This window comes from Tenrec ecaudatus, chromosome 9, assembly GCF_050624435.1.
Source record: "Tenrec ecaudatus isolate mTenEca1 chromosome 9, mTenEca1.hap1, whole genome shotgun sequence".
NCBI classification, from domain to species: domain Eukaryota; kingdom Metazoa; phylum Chordata; class Mammalia; order Afrosoricida; family Tenrecidae; genus Tenrec; species Tenrec ecaudatus.
The window spans coordinates 154275209-154297526 of record NC_134538.1 but is presented as its reverse complement, the minus strand read 5'-3'; the positions used below and the strand labels follow the sequence as shown (position 1 = coordinate 154297526).

Sequence of the window (22318 nt, the reverse complement as noted above, 5' to 3'; positions counted from 1 at the left end):
GAAAACCGTGACAGGGTCTAAAATTTCCTGAGATGACTTCTCCATTACTCGTCTCTCTAGCCCCTGCACTATGCAGTCCCCTGGAGGGAGCAGAGCCGCCCAGACACCATGGGCACCACGGCCGCCTACATGCTGTGATCATGGCCGAAAACCAGAAGGACCTCTGCTCTCCACGGGCGCAATCCCTGGGCCTAGTAAGTTCCCACAGCAGTTTCTCAGAGAGGCAACCGTAAACCTAACCTCTGGTTAAATGAGCAACGCTCGCGCTGCCCACCACAGTGTAAAACAAAGGGGCAATTCCCTGGAAGCTGGCGTCAAGCTCATAATTTTAATTGCTTTGAAACTGCATCATGTAACACCACAGAGTTACCAAGCACCTGTTACAACGGCTGATGCTGTGAAATTGACAGGATGTGTACCTGACCAGCTATACAAAAATCAAGATTTCTTTTGAAAAAAGGGTGGTAGGAATCCCCAAGAACAAAGGCGAGGCGGCGAGTTGCAGGTGTGTTTACTGCCCTAGCAGCCCCATCCAGTCTGAGGGTCCCCTGAGCAGCTGGAAGAAGGGTGGGTGTGGTGGGGATGTGGGATCAATACTGGGAACACTAACTGGTGCCCCATTTGGGCTGTAGAGCAACTCGGGGCCTGACACAGCGATAGAAATGGGTCTGAGTTCAAGGTGAGGCAGCCCTTAAGGGCAGGCCCATCCGTGAGTCCAAGGGCAACGCAGTCGTCTCAGGAGCTAGGTGGCTTCTTCTTGGTGTCCAAGTCCTTCTTAATGTCTTCAAGTTTCTTGGATAGGTTTGGTATCTTTGAAAAGGAAAACAAGATTAATGCCATTTTGCATCTATCAAACCCAAGAAGGTCCCGGCTTATGTGGGTTCTGGTCTGTTCTGACAAGTCAAATACCTTTTTAAAAAATGTTTTCATTATTACTGCTTTTTACGATAAACCGGTCTTTGTTTGCTGGCTTCCACGGAGCCAGAGCCGGAGCTTCAGCGGCCGCATGTGGTGAAGTTCCATGGCTGGGTCAGCGCTGTGAGGTTGGACACTGACTGATTTCCCAGCGTGACAACACTGACTCACCGACCTCAGCTACTGGGCAGCATGTGCCTGGGTAAATCTGCACCTGAGCCCCACCAGTGAACAGCGGGCAGAGCCTCAGCAAACGGCAAGCTGACATAACACACGTTACCAGCAGTGAAACCCACCCCAAGCTCCAGCTACCCAGGCCTTTGTGGACAATTGGCTGACTCTGACCCCAAGCCAGCCTCCCTCCCTGACTTGTGAGTCAGCTGTCATGTCCCATTCAGCCCCCCGCTAGCCACACTGTGCCACAAAGGGATGACTGCCCAGCTGAGAAAATGACCAACAGGGGCCAAGCACAGTGACCAGAGCTTCGGTTAACATGTCTCCCTACGTTGACCCTTTAACCAAGTGCCAGCCTCCTACTTACTCCCTGCACCCCACCTCTAGGCTTGGACAGTGGTCACCTGGTTTCAAGGTCCCCATCTATACGGCGAGGGTGATAAAACCCCGACTGCACAACCCTGTCCTCCCTAAGCCTGTCCTGCTCTAGCTCCCCATGCCTCTGGGACCTCCCCACTGGGCAGGACAAGGAGGGTGGAGCATCCTGAGCCTGTCAACACTGGTAGTAGGGCATTGCCCTCTAGTGGTGACGTGGAGGAGACCCGCTTCAGTGGCGTCTACACAGATACTTTTGAATATCAGAAAACCTTTCTACAAAGTTCCAGATCTTTCCCTCACACCCACGACCCTTCTTTCTGCTGAAAGGCATACCTTACTTACCTCAGCAATGACAAATCACCATAAAACAGTTACATGGGGTCAAGGAGGACATGCAGACAGTCACTTACATCATAGTTCTGAGCCAGATACATCCCAACGATGTTGCCAAACGTGAATCCAAGCTGCAAGCATAGAAGGGAAGGGGTTACTCGGGCCCGAGTTCTGAAGGCAACCTTACAGTGAGGATCTTGTGTCCAACCTGAGGGCGCTGCGGAAGGGAGCCAGTTTTCTTCTATGAAACAAGCACAGAAACACTCCCCAACGGTCATTCAAGAGCGGTGAAGCCAAGCTAAGAATGGTGGCACTGAGCAGTAAAGGCACCCCACACGGTCCTCTCACAGACCCTACAATACTTGGTTGCTAAGTTCTAGAAACCACTTCCTGGTCTTTGACTAATCAAACATGTCTTACAAAGGAGTATTTTACCAAGCGGCAGAGTGACTACACTCTATGGACTGGACCCATGCAGACACAACAGGTTTCCGAACCCAGCGAGAATATTCCATTTGCTTTAAAGAGAGAGAGAGGAGCTGAGAATGTCAGCTCAGCCCCGAGCTGGAAGAACACGGAATTGGAAACACTTTAAGGGAAAAATCAACTGTTGTTTCAACTCTCCCACTGCCTGGCTGCGCACCTTCAGGCAAGACCCTGACCCTCACCCTCTCTGGAACTTGCCAATGTGCACTCCCAGACTCAGAAAGCATTGCCCCACAGTGTCCTCGCTCCTACTTCACTGTCAACGTGGCATCTACCAACAGAGGACTCGGGACTGGTTCACCTGCAACACGGACGGAGTTGGAAAGCATCACGATGCATGGAAGAAGCCCATCATGATTCCCTACACAGGACATGTTCAGAAGAGACAAAGCCCCCGACAGAACACAGACAGTGCTGCCAGGGCTGGGGAAAAGGGCACGTGAGGGGTGAAGGCTCATGGGCATGCACGCCTTTGGGGGCCACGAACACGTTCTAGACTCCGTGGTGGCAGCTGCACAGCAGGAGCTCCTGCGCTAGGGTGCACTTTAGGGTTGGATTGCCCTGCATGTGGGTTCTCTCTCAATACGCCGTTACAAAGACACGAGTACAATCTGCCAAAATGTCAGCTCCCCGGGATAAAGGCTTGAACACACACGGTCTCCCCACGCTTCCTAGAGAGGACTGTGTTTGGAAAGGGGGGCAGTGTGAGAGCAGGAAGTGAGGATGCTCAGACAGGCAGTGCTTCCAGCAATGCCAACCACAGCTTCTCCTCTCAGTCACTCCCAGTTCTTTCCCCATGAGCATGAACCTGCTCTCTGGCTTCAAGAAACGTACAAGCAGAGCCAACTCTAAAGACACCTGACTGCTCTGACAAGCTGCTCCAGGCCCTGCTGCCCCGTGGGAAAGTGGCTGTCACGTGGGGAGGTCAGCTTTTATCTGGGGACAGCTCATGGTAAAAGCCCAGCGTGAACACTGCTGACAAGTCTGGAAGATGACTCATCATAGCCCATCTTCTTAAACTACACCCCGAGTCCTGGTTACAGCGAGAATCTGCAGCAACTTGTATTTGTTTCCAAGGGTTTGTGAAATCTAAGCAGAATGTCCTTTTCTTTACCAAGCACGGCTACAACTGGCATTCCAAACAGCCCCGCGGGGCAGAAGGATTTGGTTTGAGGTGAGCAAAGCCAGAAGCAGTGAGTGGGAGGGAAGCTGCTACTGTGGCTTTCAAGCTTTGCTCCAGACGCAGCGAGACCATCCATCACAGAGGCATGGGTACAAACGGCCCTGTGTGCCTTATCTTCCTCAGCCCTGCAGTTCATTCAGCCGCAGCTGCCTCAAGAGGCGGGCCTGGGGAACCCTTCCAAACAAGCTAAAAATAAAAGTCTCCCTAACCTGCTAGAAACTGTCACACACAAACATCACACTAAAGTGAAAGCGGCACTCCCGTGAACACGGAAGGGAGACACCTGGGAGGTGCCCTGCAGACACAGTCCATAAACCCTGAGAGAAGTCGACTGAAGCCCTTGGGAGGGCACCGTCCTGTCACTTACTGGTGAGCCAGCTGCCTTCACAGTATCCCCTCACCGATTTCCCCTGGGCGCCGCCCGAGCCGCGGCCAGAGCTGGGTAGACACTCAGTCTATGAAAATTGCTAGCATGTCCGTTCATCAGCAGGGAGGTCACCTCACAAAGGATGCCACTCACAACAGCAACACAAACAAGAAAGGCCTGGGAACACAGGAAAGCAGACAACGTGCTGGCCTGTGACCTAGAGGAGTAAAATGCTGTAGAAGGACACGTGAGAACCAGACACCCGGAGAGCTGGGCCCATCCGTGCACGGGCCTCACACCTCAGGAGAGCCTCCTGCAAGGAGCAGGGAGCGAGGCTGGACGGACAAACAGGGGGATGGGACGTGCCTGAAGGCTGGCCGCCCAGAGGGTGGTTAGGATGGAGGAGGCTCATTTAGCCAGTCTGAAACACAGGTTGTCTGTTGCCGCGGGTGAACAGCAGAAAGGTACGGAGAAAGGCAGGTGAGAGGTGAGAAGAGGCAGTTCCATGGGGGAAGGCAGTTTCTGTCAGCTTGTGAAGAGGGTGACTGGGCACAGTCAGCAATGGCAGGTGCGAGTGGAGCAGCAGCCCGGTCCTCCCGTGGCTGGGGAGTCATGCCGTCAAAGGACTGGAACATGACGATATTGGTAGAGGCGCGGGCAGCAGGAAGTGGCAATCACAAAGAAGGGGGGGGGGGAGTGGAGCAGTCTATCCCAAAGGAAATCAAGGTGGAGGAAGGTGCCAAGCACAGCTCTTCAGCTCCCTAAGGGGCTGGCGTGGGGGCTGGCGTGGGGTTGCAAGTGCTCTTTAACTGCAAGGAGAAGAACCAGGGGAGGAGACAGGGACCCAGACTGAAAAGTGATGACCTGTGGAAGCAGTGACCTGGGGCAACTTCAGAGTCAAACCAAGCAGTGGTGACCTAACGCTGGACTAGAGAGACTTCCAAGTGCAAGCTTACAACTGACACCAGCTAGCAGCACAGTAGGGAAGTGCCCAGCAACTAAAGGTTAGGAGTTCAAACCCACCAGCCACTCTGTGGGAGGAAGCTGTGGCAGTCTACATCCAAGATTTTCAGCCATGGAAACCTTATCTAGGATTGCTAAGCCAGAATGGCAGGGATTTAGCTTATGTTTATGTACAGCTGATCCAAGGGCAGCCTAGAAAGATCTGCTCACCAACAAGTTGGAGGGACACAAAGAGAAAAGTTTCCCTTAGAGGGGTAGTGAAGGGCTGGTGGCTTCCAGTACAGCTGATCCTTACTGAGCTGGGGAGCTTCTCACACTTCATGAATGACCTCGGGCTCGCCACAGCCCTGTAAGAGAGGACCCATGACCGCCTGGGCTCCGCTGGGAAACCAAGGGTCCCAGAAGTCATGTTTGCACAGCACGTCAAAATATGTGTGTCTGGCACCCAGTAGGTTCAGAGAACACAAAGCACACCCCCCCACCACACACACACACACACACACACAAACACTCACTCACTCTGCAGGCAAGTCCATTCCAGTTCACAGTGACCCCAGAAAGGGTTTCCGTGGCTGTCCACCTTCATGGGAGCAGGCAGCCTCGCCTTTCTCCCTCTGAGTGGCCAGTGGGTTTGACCTGCCCATCTTGCAGATAGTAGCCCAGTGCTTGTCCTACAAGGCCACAGGGCTCCTTAATATGGAACTTATCATGAAACACGAGCCAAAGATCAGGTGGCTTATTTAGGGTCTGAAAAACTTGGTCAGTGGCGTCAGGGGAGGGGCGAGGCAGTGGGTTCAGAGGGGCTGGGGCTGAGGCAAAGGAGTCAGGCAGAGGGTGGGCAGGGCCAGAACAAGGAGGAAGAGGCAAGCCTTGTGTGAAGCTGTCAAAAGAGGTGAAAGATGATGGCCTGACAGGATTAGGAGGGAGTCCAAATGAAAACAGGGGGATAAGATCAAGCAGCTTCTCAACTGGGACACCCAGATACTGATTGCCACAGTCCCGGGCAGACAACTCTGCCCAGTACATGCCAAGTGTCAAGAGTGCCCTGTGGCCACAGACTTCAGGAGGGGGAGGAAAGAGAAGTTACCAGCCCAACAGGCAGTAGGCTTCCCTTCAAAGGCACAAGGCACCTTAAAATGACCAGACATGAATCACAGTACAGCCAGTAGTCACAGAAGGGGCCCTCATGGCACTGCCATCAGGTGTTGGCTGCCTAGCCAAAAGTTGGCAGTTTGAGCTCATCATTTGCTCTGAGAAAGATGGGGCAGTCTGCTTACATAAAGACTGGGAAGCCTCGGGAAAGGAAGCAACAGGATTAGGAGGAAAGGTTTTCAAGATTGGGATGATGGGGGAATCTTTCCATCCAGGAGGAATACCCGCGAAAGGACTTAATAAACGGCACAAACGAGCACATGGGCTTTCAAACAGGCAGACCGACCCAGAGGGCTTCCGAGGCCGCCCTCTTGGCCCTATCTCTCCAGGTGGATTCCAACCCCTGACCTCTCTTTCAGTCACTGCCCCACTAGGGCTCCTTAGAGAAGACATTTTGAACTGTGTGGTGGCAGTGCACATGCTAATTTAAGTGGCTCATTACTTGCTTCCCTCCCACCCCCACCCCCGAGGTCAACGAAAGCCCTCACCTGAGAAGAAGCGAAGCGAACCAACACTCTGCCAAAGAACCGCCCCTCAAGATTCCAGACCTCAGTGCGGGTCCGCTGTCTGCGGAGCATCCATGTGTTTGTTTGTTTGTTTGCTCCTTGGAATAAGTCCAGGAGGGCAAGTCCAATTCTCAGGGGTGGGACCTGAAGTTGCGGGAACCTGAATAACCTGTCCGTGTTCCCACTGTTGTTATCAACCAAATTCAAGTCCAACTCTTCAGCTATTACATGAACACAGGACCATGTGATGACCGGTCAGGGGTGAAAGCCACAGGCGCACACCTGCGACATCTACCCATCCTTACTTCTTCTCAGATGATGACTCAGAGCACAGACAGTAAGGAGGGGGCAGGGGGAAATGTGGACAGTAAGGCCACCGCACTGCTGCCAGTGGGAGGTAGGGACACCCACCCGAGAGCCCAGCAGGCGCTCCCAGGCAGTTCTGCGCCAGGGAAGGCTTCCACATCACTCATTTGACAATCCCCAATTCTCAGTCACATCTGCATTTGTTACACACCCATCACCTTCTGCCCTCTAGTCAACTACGACCCACTGCCACCCTGCAGGACAGAGCAGACCTGCTGGTTAGGGTTCCCAAGAATGTGACTGTTTATTGGAGCAGTCTCCTCTTTCTCCCGGCTGAGTCTGAACTGCCAACTTTGAAGTGAGCTGCCTAACGCCTAACCCATGGCATTACCAGGGCTCCTTTTATAACACACAGCAAGTGTTTATCCCACACCAAATATGCTCCATCTGGAGTGTGACTGAATCGCTGGCCTTCCAACTGATCAGAGAGTTACAGACAGACTGTCTTACACAGCGGGGCTAATCCAGATGGCTGGCTGTTCATCAGATGAGTCAGGATAAGCTTGGAGTTTGGCGGAATTACAGGTAGGCCCAGCCTCACATTTTGGCATTACGACCAGCTGGCTCTTAGTGTTCGAGTACCTATTCCAGTTAGTGAATATCAACCACACACAACATTGCAGCTCAGGATTTGAGGCCGCTATCACTTCTCAGATGTTGAATCGTATCCTTCAGAGAGAGATTGAGATAGTGATATAAAAGAACAATCATACTCAGGTGGCGACGAAGCATGGTAGTAGGGCAGGAGGAAAGTCAAGGGAGATGGAGGAAAGAGCTAGGAGTCAAAGGGCATTCATGGAGGTCTAGACAAAGACGTGTACATGCAAATATATATAGGAGGATGGGGAAATAGATCTATGTGTCTATATTTATAGGTCAAGTATTAAGGTGGCGGAAGGACCTTGGGCCTCTACTCAAACACTCCCTCAATGCATGAATACCTTCTTTTATTAAATTGGAATTCTATGATGCTCACTCTCCCGACACAACGGCTGGAGCCAAAGTGGGTGAACAAGTAAATGTGGTGAAGAAAGCTGATGGTGCCCGGCTATCAAAAGAGATAGTGACTGGGGTCTTAAAGGCTTGAAGATAAACAAGCGGCCATCTAGCTCAGAAGCAACAAAGTCCACATGGAAGAACACACCAGCCTGTGTGATCGAGTGGTCCCGAAGGGATCAGATACCAGGCATCAAAGAACAAAAAATCATATCATTGACTGCACACCTCCATGATAGGATCGCTGAAGACAAATGGGTGTATAAGTAAATGTGGCAAAGAAAGCTGATGGTGCCCGGCTATCAAAGGATATTGCATCTGGGGTCTTAAAGGCTTGAAGGTGAACAAGCGGCCATCTAGCTCAGAAGCAAAAAAGCCCACATGGAAGAAGCACACCGGCCAGTGCGATCACGAGGTGCCAAGGTACCAGGTATAAGGCATCATGCAAAAAAAAAAAAAGATACAAGTGTGTGTATGTATGTGTATATGTATATATGTATATGTATATATATATATATATATATATATATATACCGTATTAAATGAAGGGGGAAGTGCAGAGTGAAGGCCCAAGTGTCGGCCAATGGAGATCCCCTCATAGAGGGGTTTAGGAGAGGAGATGGGTTAATTAGGGTGCGAGGTAGTACCGATGAAGAACACAGCTTTCCCCCAGATCCTGGATGCTTCCTCCCCCCAACTACCATGATCCGAATTCTACCTTGCAGGGCTGGATAGGACAGAGGCTGTACACTGGTACATATGAGGGCTAGAGGTACAGGGAATCCAGGGTGGATGATACCTTCAGGACCAAGGGTGTGAGGGGCGAAGCTGGGAGAGTGAAGGGTGAGTGGGTTGGAAAGGGGGAACTGATTACAAAGATCCACGTGTGACCTCTTCCCTGGGAGAGGGACAGCAGAGAAGGGGGGAAGGGAGACTCCGGATAGGGCAAGATATGACAAAATAACGAGGTATAAATTACCAAGGGCACATGAGGGAGGGGGGAAAGAGGAGGGAGGGGGAAAAAAAAAAAGAGGACCTGATGCAAGGGGCTTAAGTGGAGAGCAAATGCCTTGAGAATGATTGGGGCGGGGAATGTATGGATGTGCTTTATACAATTGATGTATGTATATGTATGGATTGTGATAAGAGTTGTATGAGTCCCTAATAAAATGTAAAAAAAGAAGAAAAAAAAAGAACAATCATGATGAAAACTAAAAACAACAACAATGGTGTATTCCATTTAGGTCAGAACCAACTTCAGATGGAGTCACCCAACTGGAGCTTCATCTTAAACCAGGGACCACCTGTATTTCTGCTCCTTTCCATGCTTACACTACACCTAGTTAGGACACTGGAGAAACTTCCAGAAACAGAGGTGCAGCCTTGTTGGGGTTGAGTTTATAGACAGGAACCTTCTTTTGGGGACACACACACACACACACCAGTCTGAACTCACTGCCACGAGTGGATTCTGACTCAGCCACCCCGTGGAACAGAGGACATCTGCCCCTATGGGTTTCCAAGGTTGTGACTCTTTACAGGCGAAGACTGCCTCCTCCTTTTCCCAGAGGAGCCACTGGTGGTTTCGAACTGCTGGCCTTAGGTGAGCAGCCCAACGTGTAACGCACTGCGCCACTAGAGTTAAAAGTCAACCACCACCTTTCTAAAGCACAACGGGGACTGTTTCCTTCCCGGATTTGACAACCTCAGGAAAGCTATTCCCACACCCCGGCTCCTACCTCCCAGGCAAAAAGCACCGCGTTTGGAACACACAGAAGCTGGGTGGGAAGGCTCTGGCTTGGGAGTTTGACGGGCCTCTCAACTGAATCCTCTCGCAGGCGATCTTGGAAAGACGCCTGGCTTTGCCCGAAAACCGGTTTTCAGCTGAGTCGTGGTGCCGCGAGCCACACCGTGCCCACTCGTGGGAACACTCGCTGCCCGCCAAAGCAGCATTCTGGAAAGGGTGGCGGGTGCCCCGGCGTCGGCGCCATCCTCAGGGCCTGGCACTTCTCGAAGGTCCCAGGAGGCCTATTACAGCCCGGCCGCGCGGGGACTCGGGGAGGGTCCCAGAAACGCCGGCCAGCGGGGTGCCGCCCCGGCCCGGAGGCCAGAACCCGAGGTCCCGGGCGGTGGGGGGCGGGGCGTGCAGGCGTGACTGGCGGCAGGAAAACACCCGCGACGGAATTAGGCGCAAGAGCACCACACAGCCCCACAGCCCGGCCCGCGAGGGGGGCTCGGCCTAGGCAGGCCCGGCGCAGTCAGCGACGCTGGGGGCGCCCGACTGTGCGCCTGGGAAGCCGCTGGCTCTTCGGACGCTCCGAGCACTCACCAGGAACTGGAGCATGATGTCAGCGGAGAAGCGAGCAGGCAACGCGGCGGACTACGACTCCTAGGCCCGGCCGAGCCTGCCTGCCTGCCTGCCCGGCGCGAGGGGCGGAACCCGCGGTCGGCTTCCGGGTCACGCCCCGCCAGGCCCCGCCCCGAGCCCCTCCGCCAGGCCCCTTCCCGCCGGGACCAGCCCGGCCCTTTCCTCCACTTCGCCCCGCCCCTCCCCGCCCACGCCGTCAGGCTTCGCCCCGCCTCCTCAGGCGCCGATGGGAGCGCGCTCCGAGCTCGCTGCTCTTTCGTAAGCAAAGCCCTTCTCTCCCTGCCTGCTGCACCGACTGCTTAGCGCCCCAACCGCAGGGCATCGCCCCCCTTTCCTCACCCCCCCATTCTGCACATCCGGGGCCCAGGGGTCTTGTGTTTTAACCGCCTGTCCTCCGCAGCAAATGAGTTTGGGGAGGGCCGAGGGACTAGCTTAGAGCTTCAAGTCCAATTCCACCTCCCGCCCCCCCCACACACACACCCCACCCTCGCCAAGCACCTACGACGACCTGTGCAAGTGGCATAACTGGCACTGGATCTCCTCTAAGTGACGTCGTTGGGATCGAGGGAGGCAAACCCCGAGTCCCGCTTCAGTCCCTCCGTGGGCATCTCGGCGCACCCACCTTCACTGCAAGATGAGCCTCTCCCTCTTTGGCCTGCTGAGCTGACCCTGAGCAGCTGCGATCGCTTTAGAATCAAATCACCAAAACGACGAGGCTTCTCTCCACCTCGGCTTTCTTCCAGCTCTCCAGTTCCTCCATTGTTCTCTGCTGTCCTGAATGTGGCCCCAGGATTATCGGAGCTCAGGCACTAATCTTGTGCAACCACACGAGTGGATCACTTTCCTCGCGAATTTCAAGTTGGAACCAGGTGCCCTCTAGCCCATCACCTCTTTGGGACACTTATTTTACCTTGTAAATCTAATCCTTTCTCAGCCCCAAACTAGTGCCTGCCTCTGCCCCCGACAGTAAAGCCTCCCACATGCCTGGCTACACCAACCACAGGCATGATTGCCAATATTTGGATTCAGTTATTGATTCCTTCCCATCCCCTTGGACTTGTTTACTAACGGGAACCTCCCTGCTAACCATGTCTGTCCTACTTGGGTGGCTTAAATACTGCTGGAACAGAGCTCCGCCGCCAGCATTTCCAACAGCATAGGGTCACCTGTGGTGGACAGGTTTCAGTGGAGCTTCTGGCTGAGACTAGGAAGACAATCTACTTCCAACCATTAGCCAAACAAAGCCAAGCATAACACGCCACCACGAGGGGTTATCTGCTGCATAAGCACACTATGCTTGGTAACGGGGAGGACAAGGAGGTGCCTCGGAACATGGACTGGCACAGTGGCTGTTGTGATGGCCTTCAACATGGTGGGGACTGTGCGGCTGACTGATGCAAGACTGGGCCACCTTCCAGTCTGCTGTACACAAGGTCAGGGCCCAGAGATTACCAATAGCAAGTGATGGCAGCAAGGGAGCCTCAAATATAACAGGGACAAGGTGTCTGTAAAGCTACACTGAGAAGTCACAGACACTTCATTACAAGGTATTTAGAAACACAGTACAGACGAGAATGCATTTCCTTCTGCTCCAGGACGGCTCAGCTTCTCACCTCCCCGCAGCAGTCTTTGGGCACACTGGGCCAGGAAGCGGGAAACGTCCCTTCAGATGGGGAGCCACTGGGCAAGAACTGGAGTGGTGGCTGGCCGAAAATGCTCTGGCTCCAACCACAATGCCAACCATGTAAAAGAGGTAAATCTTTGGCTCAGGCGCATGTGCAGAAAAGATGGGCAAGAGGGCAAGAGCACACATGATGAAAGGTGAGGAGGATGGGCTGCCTTGGGGAAGCATTTCTAGAATGCATGGTTCGTGGTTCTGAGAACAGGCTACGTAAACATGGCCGAGGCTAGAGGTGGGTCCCTGTAAATGTCCAAAGAAAGAGGGAGAGAAATCAGAGTAAGTGCACTTCCCATCTGCCAAGGAAATCCACCCCATTGTCCATTCCCTCCCCCCCCCCCCCGCCCCAGATAAAACAGCATACATCTGGTTTTTTTATATTTTTAAAAAGGGTTTATTTTGTACTAGTAAGGACGGGACCAATAAAAGAAGTTTACAGAAAAGATGTCCATATGTAAAGAAAAAAATACAAAATATCTTTTGTTCATAATTTAGAAATAAAGTAATCTCTAAAAAGAACCCCTTCCCCCATCCCTCTTTCCCGGCCCATCAACTCCTGGACACCCTCAGCAGGCCCCGGACACGCCGGACCAGGGCTTGGATGAAGCTATAGCGAGAGCGGACTTTGGAGTACAGTCCTTCAATGTCCAGAAGTTTCTTTTGCAGCGATTCTCCGAAGGCATTGATGGAGTCGGCCTGAAGCTGGAGGGACACAGATGACAGCGCGTCTTTAGAACCACAGACACCAACACTCTCCCCACTCTACGCCCAGCGATCCAAAGTTCCAGGGTGGCCTTGTGCAATGGACTGGACCTGGCTCGGATGCCAGACTCACCGCCCAGCAGACCCAGTTCCCCATTCCCTCCCGAATGCATTTCCCCAGGTCCTTTCCTGTAAGTAGCTGAACGGTTGTGGCTGAAGATATCCTAACACACACAAAGGAGTCCCGGAGGGCCCCTGGGGGATCTGTGGAGAGAGGCTGCCTTGGGGAAAAGAAACAAAGAGTAGGAGAAAAGCAAGGAGGGAGCTTTTCCTTTGCTATCTAACTTCATTTTATAAATTAAAACAATTGCATACTTTCTAGAAAAATGGGGAGGGGTGTAGTGGATAAATCCTGTTAAGTTCTTCAGAGTTCGTGAGCTGTTGGGAAGCACATGTTGTTCCGGATGGACCTTTTAGAGACCAAACCACAAGCTCCCTGTCACCCAGGCAATTCCCACTCATAGGACAGTGAAGAACTGCCCCTGTGGGTTTCTAAGACTGTGAATCATACCTTTCTCCCTCGGAGTTGCTAGGGCTTTGAACTGCTGACCTTGCAGTTAACAGCCTAACAACAGGGCTGCTCTTTTGAATACAGAAATGTTAAAATGAAGCTCAGCATTGGACAGCCCTCTTTGCCCTGGGGTCTGCATCAAAATCACAGCAGACCCTTGTATGAAATGGTCTATTAGTGTCGTGTTTGCCCCAACTGCACAGCAGACCATGTCTACACAGAGCAGGAACACGGCTGTTCATTAAACCTGCATCTGAGTCACCTTCCATGGTGGGTTCTTCAACGATTTCTGCACATGGCAAGCCTCCCTTCCTTCCCCCAGGAACTCCCCACAGCCCAGTCACATGGAGGGAGTCACTCAGGGCGGGGTGATCCCGAGGCTGGGGCCTGTGCTGGCTGAGGTTAGGAGGGACCAGGTGAAGGAAAGGCTACCCGTCAGCCGCCTCGTGGTAGATGGAGCGGGCCTCCGTTTCCCTGCTAAGAGCAGATGTGACCACGGTGCCACAGGAGTCTCTCGTGGTCACTGTCCAGGGCTGCTCGTCCATCCCTCCCCACACGTTGCCCAACAGTGCTGTGCTTGGCACGTGCTTTCTCCAGGACATCACTGGGGAATGAGGCTGTGTTATGGTCGCCACCACAGCGGGGGCTCAACAGCTCCTCCCCACTGAAAATCACATGCCAAGTGATATTTGTGCCAAAAAGCCCTACAAGGTTCATTTTAAATGTGGGTATGTGTGTAAGGGGGTGGGGGTGGGGCGGGGAGACGACAGTGCTCCAGTTCTCTAAATGGCACCTGGAGTTTCCAGGCAATAATGCCTCCTACTTTCTGAGCACTTAACTGTATCCCATGGCCTGGACAAGGGGGTGCATGGCCAGAAAACCGCCCCAAATTCTGACAAAAGTCTATGTGAATGTGATTCTCATTCACAGGGTCCAGGTGAGGAAAGAAAGGCTCAGACGTTAAACTGTTCTAAGTTACACAGCTGCCAGGTGGTCACACCAGGTCTCTGTATGCAGCCCTGGAGTGGATGCTCATGAACACGTCAGGCTTGTGGGCCCTCATCTTTTGTGGTCCACATGTGGGGACAGACCCACCCCTGGTCCCCGGCTGGGTTGGACCTGACCTGGTCTACGTCGTGCTGACTCACGACGGTCAGCCCTCTCCTGAAGTCCAAGCTGGTGTCAGGGGCGAAGGAATCTAGAGATGAAAGGCACAGTCAGACCGCATGGCGAGAAGCACAAGGCCTGGAGGAGACACGAATCAGGGACGCACAGGAGCACACTCCAGGGGAGAGCTCGGGCGCCCAGCCAGCCAGCTGATGCCAGGGGAGGTACCGCACCAGTCTAGGACAGGGCTCTAGCTTGTCTCCTGCCACGGCATGCCCGTGGGCTCTGAGCCAGGGCCAAGGCTGACCATGGAGTTATGGGCCGCCTCTAAGAGGTGCTTGCTGAGCCCCATAACATCGTACCAGGTCCTAAGGAGCTCTGATCCCTCTTGTCCTCTCGCTCTTGTTCTGTCCCCAGCAGAAACAAAGCCCCAGCCTACCTTGCAGCCTCCTGCCGGCACACAGGGTCCTGGAGGGGAACAAGGGGTCCTGGGCGTCGGGGGGTGTGCAGTGCAGCAGGTAGTACTCCAGGTGGCGCCAAAAAACGAACAGGCAGGTCTCTATGATGACTGCAGCACTCATTAAGGACAAGCCCCGGATCAAGTGTGAGAGGCAGGAAGAAAGCAGAGGAGGCGGTGACACCAGCTGGGCATGGGTGCACTGCCCCCATCTGACGGGCAGCCCTGGCAGGCACCCAGCTGTGTGCAGGGCCCTGGGGGGCTCGGTGGCCGCAGACCCGAGCACTGCAGAAGGATACAGGAGCAGAGTGAGAGCAGGGTGGCGCGGTTGTTGATGAGTGTCACCAGGCGCCGGCGCGCCAGGACGTACTTCTGTGCGGTGGGGATTTTGTCAACTCCGGCAGGCAGCACGGACTGGCACAACTGAGAGAGAAAGGGAACAAGGTGCACTGTGAGAGTGGCTCGGGCAGGCAGAAACAGGGCAATCACTGGAGAACCTCTTGGAAGCCCCCGGCCAGAGGAGGGCACACAGGAGTCCCAGGAGTGGACGAACTCGCACACAAATGCCGCCCCTACTGCCTCTGCTAGCCTCGTCCCCCAGACAGGCGACTCCAATCTGATGCCTAACCCGCGGCTTAGGGCTCAGGGTTCTGAGCGCAGCCAGTGGTTTTAGCCTGCCAGCCGCTCCACAGCAGACATGGCCGCCTGCTTCTCAGTGCCAGCCAAGCAGCTCTTCCGTCCCAAGGGACATCGTGGGTGGCTGGGAGTGCCACCAACCCCTGTACTGTCACACTAAACAGGGGACAACGACTTCTTCCCAGGCAGTGAGGATCTCAGTGTCCGGGGAGATCTCTGCCAGCCATGTGGAGTCTTCTGGAGAGAAGGGAAGGAGCGTCCAGAGCAGAACAAAACAAGAGTCCACTGGAGTCTCTCCAACCACTCCTCTCAAAAGGCTCAAGTTGACAGGGAAATTACCATTATCTTTTCATTCCATTTTCCACAAACTCTTTGAGGCTCTCTCCAATAAGCATCTCAGCTCAATTTCACATTCTAACCCTGGGTTTGCCTGTGGCGGGCCTGGCGGGGGGGGGGGGGGGGGGGGGCGCGTTTAGGATGAGGTCACCATCCTCCAAACAAGAACTAGCATCTCCCCGCAAAAGACCCACGAGCTGCCCATACCAGAGGAAAGACTGGCAGATTGAAACGGCAGTCCCACACAAGAGGGTAGGGGTGGGTGTCACCTGACCCCAATCTCACCTTCTTTCTACCTGCTAACCAGGTGTGTCAGTGAGGTGACCTGTGCCTGGTCCCTCACAGGAGAAGCGGAAGCAGCCTCCACCTGCGCCTCGTGTCAATAAGGGAGAGCACTCGGCTCTGGCTGGGGCCGCCCAAGTGGAAGCACTCAGTGCCTGTGCCCTCCTCCTGAGAGCAGCAGGGGGACGGAGGACACCGGGCTGAAATAGGACTGGCGACTGCACAGCCACTTGAGCAGAGTGCATAGGTGCCAGGCCACACACCCCCTTGGAGTCGATCTATGGGCCATGGGGAAGAAGGCAGGCCGGCCACCCAGGGGCCTTGCAGGAGCGAGTAGGTAGTGGAGACACTGAAGGCCACAGTGGTCATCTCCTGAAACAGCGCTGAGCCAGACCCCCGGCTTAAAGCCCAAGGGCACAGAAGAGCTCAGCTTAGAGAGAACAATCACATCACAGACGGATGGATGTTTATATACATAGTGTTTGGTCAATTTCAGGCTCAAGAATTTGGTAGAGTTCTTCAGTTTCGTCATCACTAGCGTTAGTAAATTTGAATAACAGTTGTCTTAATTGGATGGACACCGGGCTGCGAGAACGGGATCAAACATGACAACAGTGAGGGGGGCACAGGACCGGACAGCGTCCTATGTGGTGGAGCCAACTGGATGGTCCCCAACAGTCTACCAATTTCACGGCATGTGATCAGCTTTAGAGCCAGTTGTCTTCCTCCAGCCCGGAAACTGGTATTCTAGAACAAGAGCCCCTGCGCTATTTTCCAACCAGGAGGCGCTCTGCTCATGGGGCATGGTGCTCGAGTGTGGCTTCTCCAAGCCACCCCGCTCACAGGCCTTAGGCCAGCACCTCAGGCCCGTCCGTACCTCTTTTATCTCGTCAGGTGGGAGCTGCTCCACATTCTGCAGCTTGTTGACGCTGCGCCGGTGACTGTCATAGTAAGTGAAGAAATCGTTGGCGCTCTGCTTCAGCAGGTAGAGGATGATGCCCAGGCCGGGCAGGCGCCAACAGGGAACCACCAGTGCTTGCGTATCTAACAGAGTAGATGACATAAAACCACACTGGGCTTGTCATTGTTTGATAGGACTTTGACGTGACCTGCTTTAAAACATGGGTGCCCAGACACTTGAGGGCAGGTAAGCCATCATGAAGACCAGGCAGGCGTTTCTAAAATACCGCCGGCAGATCAAAGGTGTGCCACTCCTCAAAACCACCCTCTCCCCACAGGGCTCCTGCAGCCTGGCCGCAGGAAATGCTCCCCACCCCACGACACCGTTCTCGAAAGCGCTCCAGACTCCTGGCGCTGTGCCAAGAGCAGCTCCAGACCACTCTTTAAAAAGCCTGTGAAAAACCCCATTAGCGACTCATGACAGCAACAAATGTGCTTCCCTGGGGCCCATCGCAGCCACTGCGCTCTTCCCGCGCAGCCAGGCGGCCCAGGCTCACCTTGCCGAGGCCCGTCTCTGTTCATGGTTTCGGAAAGGCTGGGGGTGAAGAGACACACCGTGTGCTGGAATGTGGGGGAGCTCTGCAGCAGAAGCGACTGGCAATATTCCATGACGTTGGCACAAATCTACAGTAACAGAAGAGCCGCCCCAACGGCGTCAGCCTGCAAAGTGACCTGATAGCATGGCACCCTTTCTAAAATGCCTCACCAGTGCAAAGTCTTTGTTATTTAAATTAAGTATTTGCAAAAGTATAACACGTCGGTTAAGACACACATCAAGGCTCCCAGCCTCCGTACCTGCTGCATGGCCAGCTCGATCTCATCTTTCTTGCTCACTTTATCACCTTCCACATTGTCCTCTTGAAACTTAAACTGCCGAAGTCTGTCAGAGCCACCAAAGCGGGTGAGCAGTCCTAAGCACTGACGCTGAGCAAGAAAAGAGATTTTGTTGATGTCGAGGCAAACCAAACACCAAGTTCACTGCCATCGAGTCCACTCTGACTCACAGCAAGTCTAAAGGATCAGGGAGAACTGCCCCTGTGGGGTTCCCAGGCTGTAATTCTTCGCAGGCGTAGAAAGCCCTGTCTTTTTCCCACGGAGCAGCTGGTGGTTTCACACAGCTGGCTTTGAGGTTAGCAGCTCAAGATGAAACCGCCAGGGCTCCAGTTATATCAAGGTTGGAAGTTCAAGATCAGTGGCCTATCTTTCCTGAATGTGAAGCAAAACAAGCAGACTCCCATGAGGAGCATGGAGGGGCTGCTTGAAATCAACCGTATTCTCCACAAAGCCAACTGGAGTCAGAATTATTAAAATTCATCTTTCTGCAGATGTATTTGATTGCAGGTCAATAAAAGAAGCCCAATTGTTAAAAATTAGTCCCAAATATTATCTAAACATTCATCAAGGAATTTTCTGCGGCAAACTGGCATGTGTGTGTGTGTGTTTGTGTGTACCTATAGCTGGGAGCCCAGGAGGTGTAGTGGTTATGTGTTGCGCTGTCATCTGCAAGGCCAGCAGTTCAAAACCACCAGCCACTCCTCAGGTAAAAGATGGGGCTTTCTACTCCCATAAAGAGCCCAAGGGCTCAAGAAAATGTTTTAAAAACAGTGGTGGCAACAAATGTACAAACGTGCTTGACACAATGAATGGATGGATGGATTATAAGAGTTGTACAAGCCCCCAATAAAATGATTAAATAAAGCCCCCAATAAATGATTTAAAAAATTATCAAGAGTTCATAAGGGTAGGATGGGGGAAGGGGGAAATGGGGAGCTGAGACCATGGGCTCAAGTAGAAAGCAACTGTTTTGAAAATGATGACGGCAACATATGTACAAATGTGCTCGACACAATGGATGTATGTATGGATTGTGATAAGAGCTGTACAAGCCCCCAATAAAATGATTTTAATAAATAAATAAATAAAAATAATACAGAATCTAAATAACTGCTGAGGCCATATTAATGAAGGGTAAATGCAAGATAGTATAGATAGCAATTCAAGTAATGTAAAAATTAATACACTACAATCAGAATCCTAATCATGTAATCTGATCAGCTAAATTAAAGTGGACTATGAAAGGAAAAAAAAGTAGAATTCTTGGGAACTCACAGGTGCATTTCTAACCTGTCTTAAAGGGTCGTCATGAGTTGGCATCAACTTCATGGCATTGAGTTTGGTTAAATGTGCCCGTTTGATTTAAAGTGGTAGATTATTCTACCAAGGGGGTGAATTTCAATCCAGACCTGAAGGGTGACTCAGGGCCATAGTCTTGGGGGTCCCACCAGTCTCTACCAGACCAGTCAGCCTGGTCGCTCGGATGATTTGGTCCCCCATTTTGCCCCCATGCCATCCCTGACTGTCCAGTGCGACACTTACCTTGCAGTTCGCTGGTCGTGATAGCGACTCGTAATGAGTGTTACAGAAATGCTCAACTACAGACAACCAACAAGTGGAGCGCAGTGTTAACAATGGCAAGCACATTTTAAAAACGATGGTGCTCAATTCTGTTCAACACCAGGTGTTCCTTCCAGTCAGGTTCAGTGACAGCGGAGACTACCCCACAGACAGAGAGGAGCTCAGTGTCAGACACGCATCTCTGAGAGGGACTGGCATCAGAACGTTTCTCAAAGAGAGTCGATGAGCCAGAGCTGAACTGCTATTGGAAGAAATCAGGAACCATTACCTGGAACCGTCCGATATGTCCCTGGAGCTCCATGAGTGAGCCTTCATTGATGTCAACATCGAGTTCACTCAGTATGCCTGCAAGATTTAGAATGTGCTTTTAGGTTTCATTTTAGAATCCACAGAATGAAAGCCAGAAAACTAGGAAAAGCCATCCTGATGGGTCGCATGTACCTATGATGCACACGCAGACCCTTGCCAGGGCAATGAGGCAGTTAGTGTGTTGGGCCAACCTGGCCGATAAACACAGGTGGGGTTAACTGAAGGGCCGAGGGAAATGGATCGGTGAGCCTCGCCTTTCTAGTTCTCAGGTCTTTTGCTTTGTGATAGTTGGACCAGGGTGCAGCTGCCTTAGCCAGTTCCCTGCTTCAGCTGGCAAAGCTCACTCCCTACAAGACATCCCTGAGGAGAAGCCGCATGGACCTACCCTGATGCAGCCCTGGGTGCTGGAGCACCTGTGTGGAGACCCCTGCCAGCGCTGAGATGCTTACACACTCACTGACTCGGCTTTCCTCCTGCTGTCGGCGTCATTTCCTGTACTTTGTGAGATGGAGGAGGACTTTGTGGATTGGTGTTGGACATATGGGTTAATGTTGGACTTGTGGGATTCAGTAGCACTGGGTTGGGATGTTTTCTTGATGCACATTTAACCTTTATATAATAGTCTCTCATATATTTCTGTGGATTTGTTTCTCTAAAGTACCCAGACTAACACAGGCAGGGCTTAGAGAAATCAGATGCCTTTCTTGATGTGCTCATTCGCATGCAACCTGAACACTGGAATGCATTCATGGAGGGTTAAGAGAAAAAAGCAATGCCTTTTATGCCTAGGGTGGGTTTCATATTCTAAACTCTCCTAGGAGGTGGTAATTTATGCGGCAGGTTAATGGTTAGAAGTAAAAATTAGATTTTCTTGGAAATGTAACGACAATAATAAAAACCAAACTTTAAACCCACTGATTCTATCTTTTAAGCTGCAGCCATCAAAGTCGCCTGGTACTGGCATAGCAACAGGCACATCGTCCAATGGAGACCAGAAGTAAACCCACACATCTATGGCCAACTGAGCATTAACACGGGTGCTGAGTCCATTTGCAGGGAAAGAATAATCTTTCCAATAAATGGTGCTAGGAAAAGGATTTCCACATTCAGGAAAACCAAATAGGATCCATGACTCACAGCATACACATAAAAATAACTCAATCTTTTGTGCAATTTAAGCACCTACACGTATAAAACGAGGATTCTTAGTACAGTGGTAGTAGCACTTTGACAATAAACAATGGATTACCTAATAGAGGAGCACAAAGCACAAAGAGCAAAGACAAAAAAAAGATGGGCCCTGAGAAAAACTTTGAACTTTTGCTCATCAAGACTTTACTTAAAAAAAATGAAAGGGGTCTCCGCGGCTCGCTCCCTTGGTTCCGACCGCCTGGCGTGGCGGTGCGGGGGCCTTAGGCGAGCCATGGCGTCGCCTTCTCAGAGACTACAGACTAAGCCAGTCATTACTTGTTTCAAGACCGTGCTCTTGATCTACACTTTCGTCTTTGGATCACTGGTGTTATCCTTCTTGCTGTTGGCATTTGGGGCAAGGTGAGCCTGGAGAATTATTGTTCCCTTTTAAATGAGAAGGCCACCATTGTCCCCTTCGTGCTCATTGGCACTGGCACTGTCATTATTCTTTTGGGCGCCTTTGGCTGTTTGGCTACCTGTCGAGCTTCTGCCTGGATGCTAAAACTGTATGCAATGTTCCTGACTCTAATCTTTCTGGTCGAACTGGTTGCTGCCATCGTTGGATTTGTTTTTAGGCACGAGATTAAGAACAGCTTTAAGAATAATTATGAGAAAGCTCTGACCCAATATAACACCACAGGAGATTATAGAAGTGATGCACTAGACAAGATACAGAATAAATTGCATTGCTGTGGTGTCACCAAATACACAGATTGGGAAGCTACTAATTATTACGTGCAGCACAGATACCCAAAGAGCTGCTGTAAAACCGAATGTACTCCGAACAAAGATGCAAGTGAAGTCAACCACGAAGGTTGCTTTCTAAAGGTAACGACCATAACAGAGTCAGAAATGGGAATCGTTGCAGGATTGTCATTTGGAGTGGCTTGCTTTCAGCTGATTGGAATCTTTCTCGCCTACTGCCTTTCTCGTGCCATAACAAATAACCAGTATGAGATAGTGTAGCCAACAGATCTGCGGTTTACTCCTCTCCAACTTAAGTGTAAGAACACTTGTCAGCCCTTTTTGAAGGAAATAATGAGATCGCCTGATTGGGAGATACTGGCCCAATAAACTGAAAAGCCACTGAGACAACTCACCAATAGACTGACACAATCAAGACATTAGTCCAGTAGGCTGACTAAACGACATTTGCTCAATATGTTCAAAGTCCGCCACTTAAGTCCCATTCCTGTTAGATCATCACAACATCTCCTATTGCCCTGAAACACTGGAAGAGCTAGTAAATTGTAAAGGGAAAAAAAAAAAATGAAAGGACAAGTATCAGCTGGAAGAAATTCCTCAGGAACTATTTATCTAAAACGAATCTAATGACAGGAAGGGAGCGCTTCAGCTGTGCAGGAGGCTGTGGGTGACCGGGGAGGATCTACATAGATTAAGACCCTGATCGGGGTAGAGAGATGTGAACAGCAGCTATCAGCACCGGAGAAAAGACAATAGTTTAATATGGAACTTGTGATTGGATG

General features: G+C 51.9%; 2 protein-coding genes and 1 pseudogene across 2 annotated transcripts in view; 1 reads left to right on the top strand and 2 right to left on the bottom strand.

Annotated features, from left to right (window-relative positions):
- Window positions 1–309: 309 nt before the first annotated feature.
- On the bottom strand, window positions 310–10302 carry STMP1 (short transmembrane mitochondrial protein 1). Its single transcript, XM_075558710.1, has 3 exons — window positions 10149–10302; window positions 1878–1931; window positions 310–810 (listed from the first exon to the last, which is right to left on the bottom strand). The coding sequence occupies exons 1-3, from the start codon at window positions 10161–10163 to the stop codon at window positions 736–738; spliced, it is 144 nt and encodes a 47-aa protein (XP_075414825.1). The 5' UTR covers window positions 10164–10302; the 3' UTR covers window positions 310–735.
- A 1933-nt stretch (window positions 10303–12235) lies between these two features.
- The window catches only part of NUP205 (nucleoporin 205), a 66000-nt gene continuing 55917 nt past the window's right edge, over window positions 12236–22318 (bottom strand). Inside the window, exons 36-43 of the mRNA XM_075558709.1 lie at window positions 19600–19676; window positions 17712–17840; window positions 17414–17540; window positions 16834–17000; window positions 15002–15125; window positions 14685–14813; window positions 14263–14336; window positions 12236–12567 (exon numbers count right to left, since the gene is read on the bottom strand). Of these exons, the coding sequence (XP_075414824.1) occupies window positions 12415–12567; window positions 14263–14336; window positions 14685–14813; window positions 15002–15125; window positions 16834–17000; window positions 17414–17540; window positions 17712–17840; window positions 19600–19676 (980 nt within the window). The 3' untranslated portion in view covers window positions 12236–12414. The remainder of the gene's footprint in view (window positions 12568–14262; window positions 14337–14684; window positions 14814–15001; window positions 15126–16833; window positions 17001–17413; window positions 17541–17711; window positions 17841–19599; window positions 19677–22318) is intronic.
- LOC142456589 (tetraspanin-6 pseudogene) lies at window positions 21049–22076 on the top strand (annotated as a pseudogene).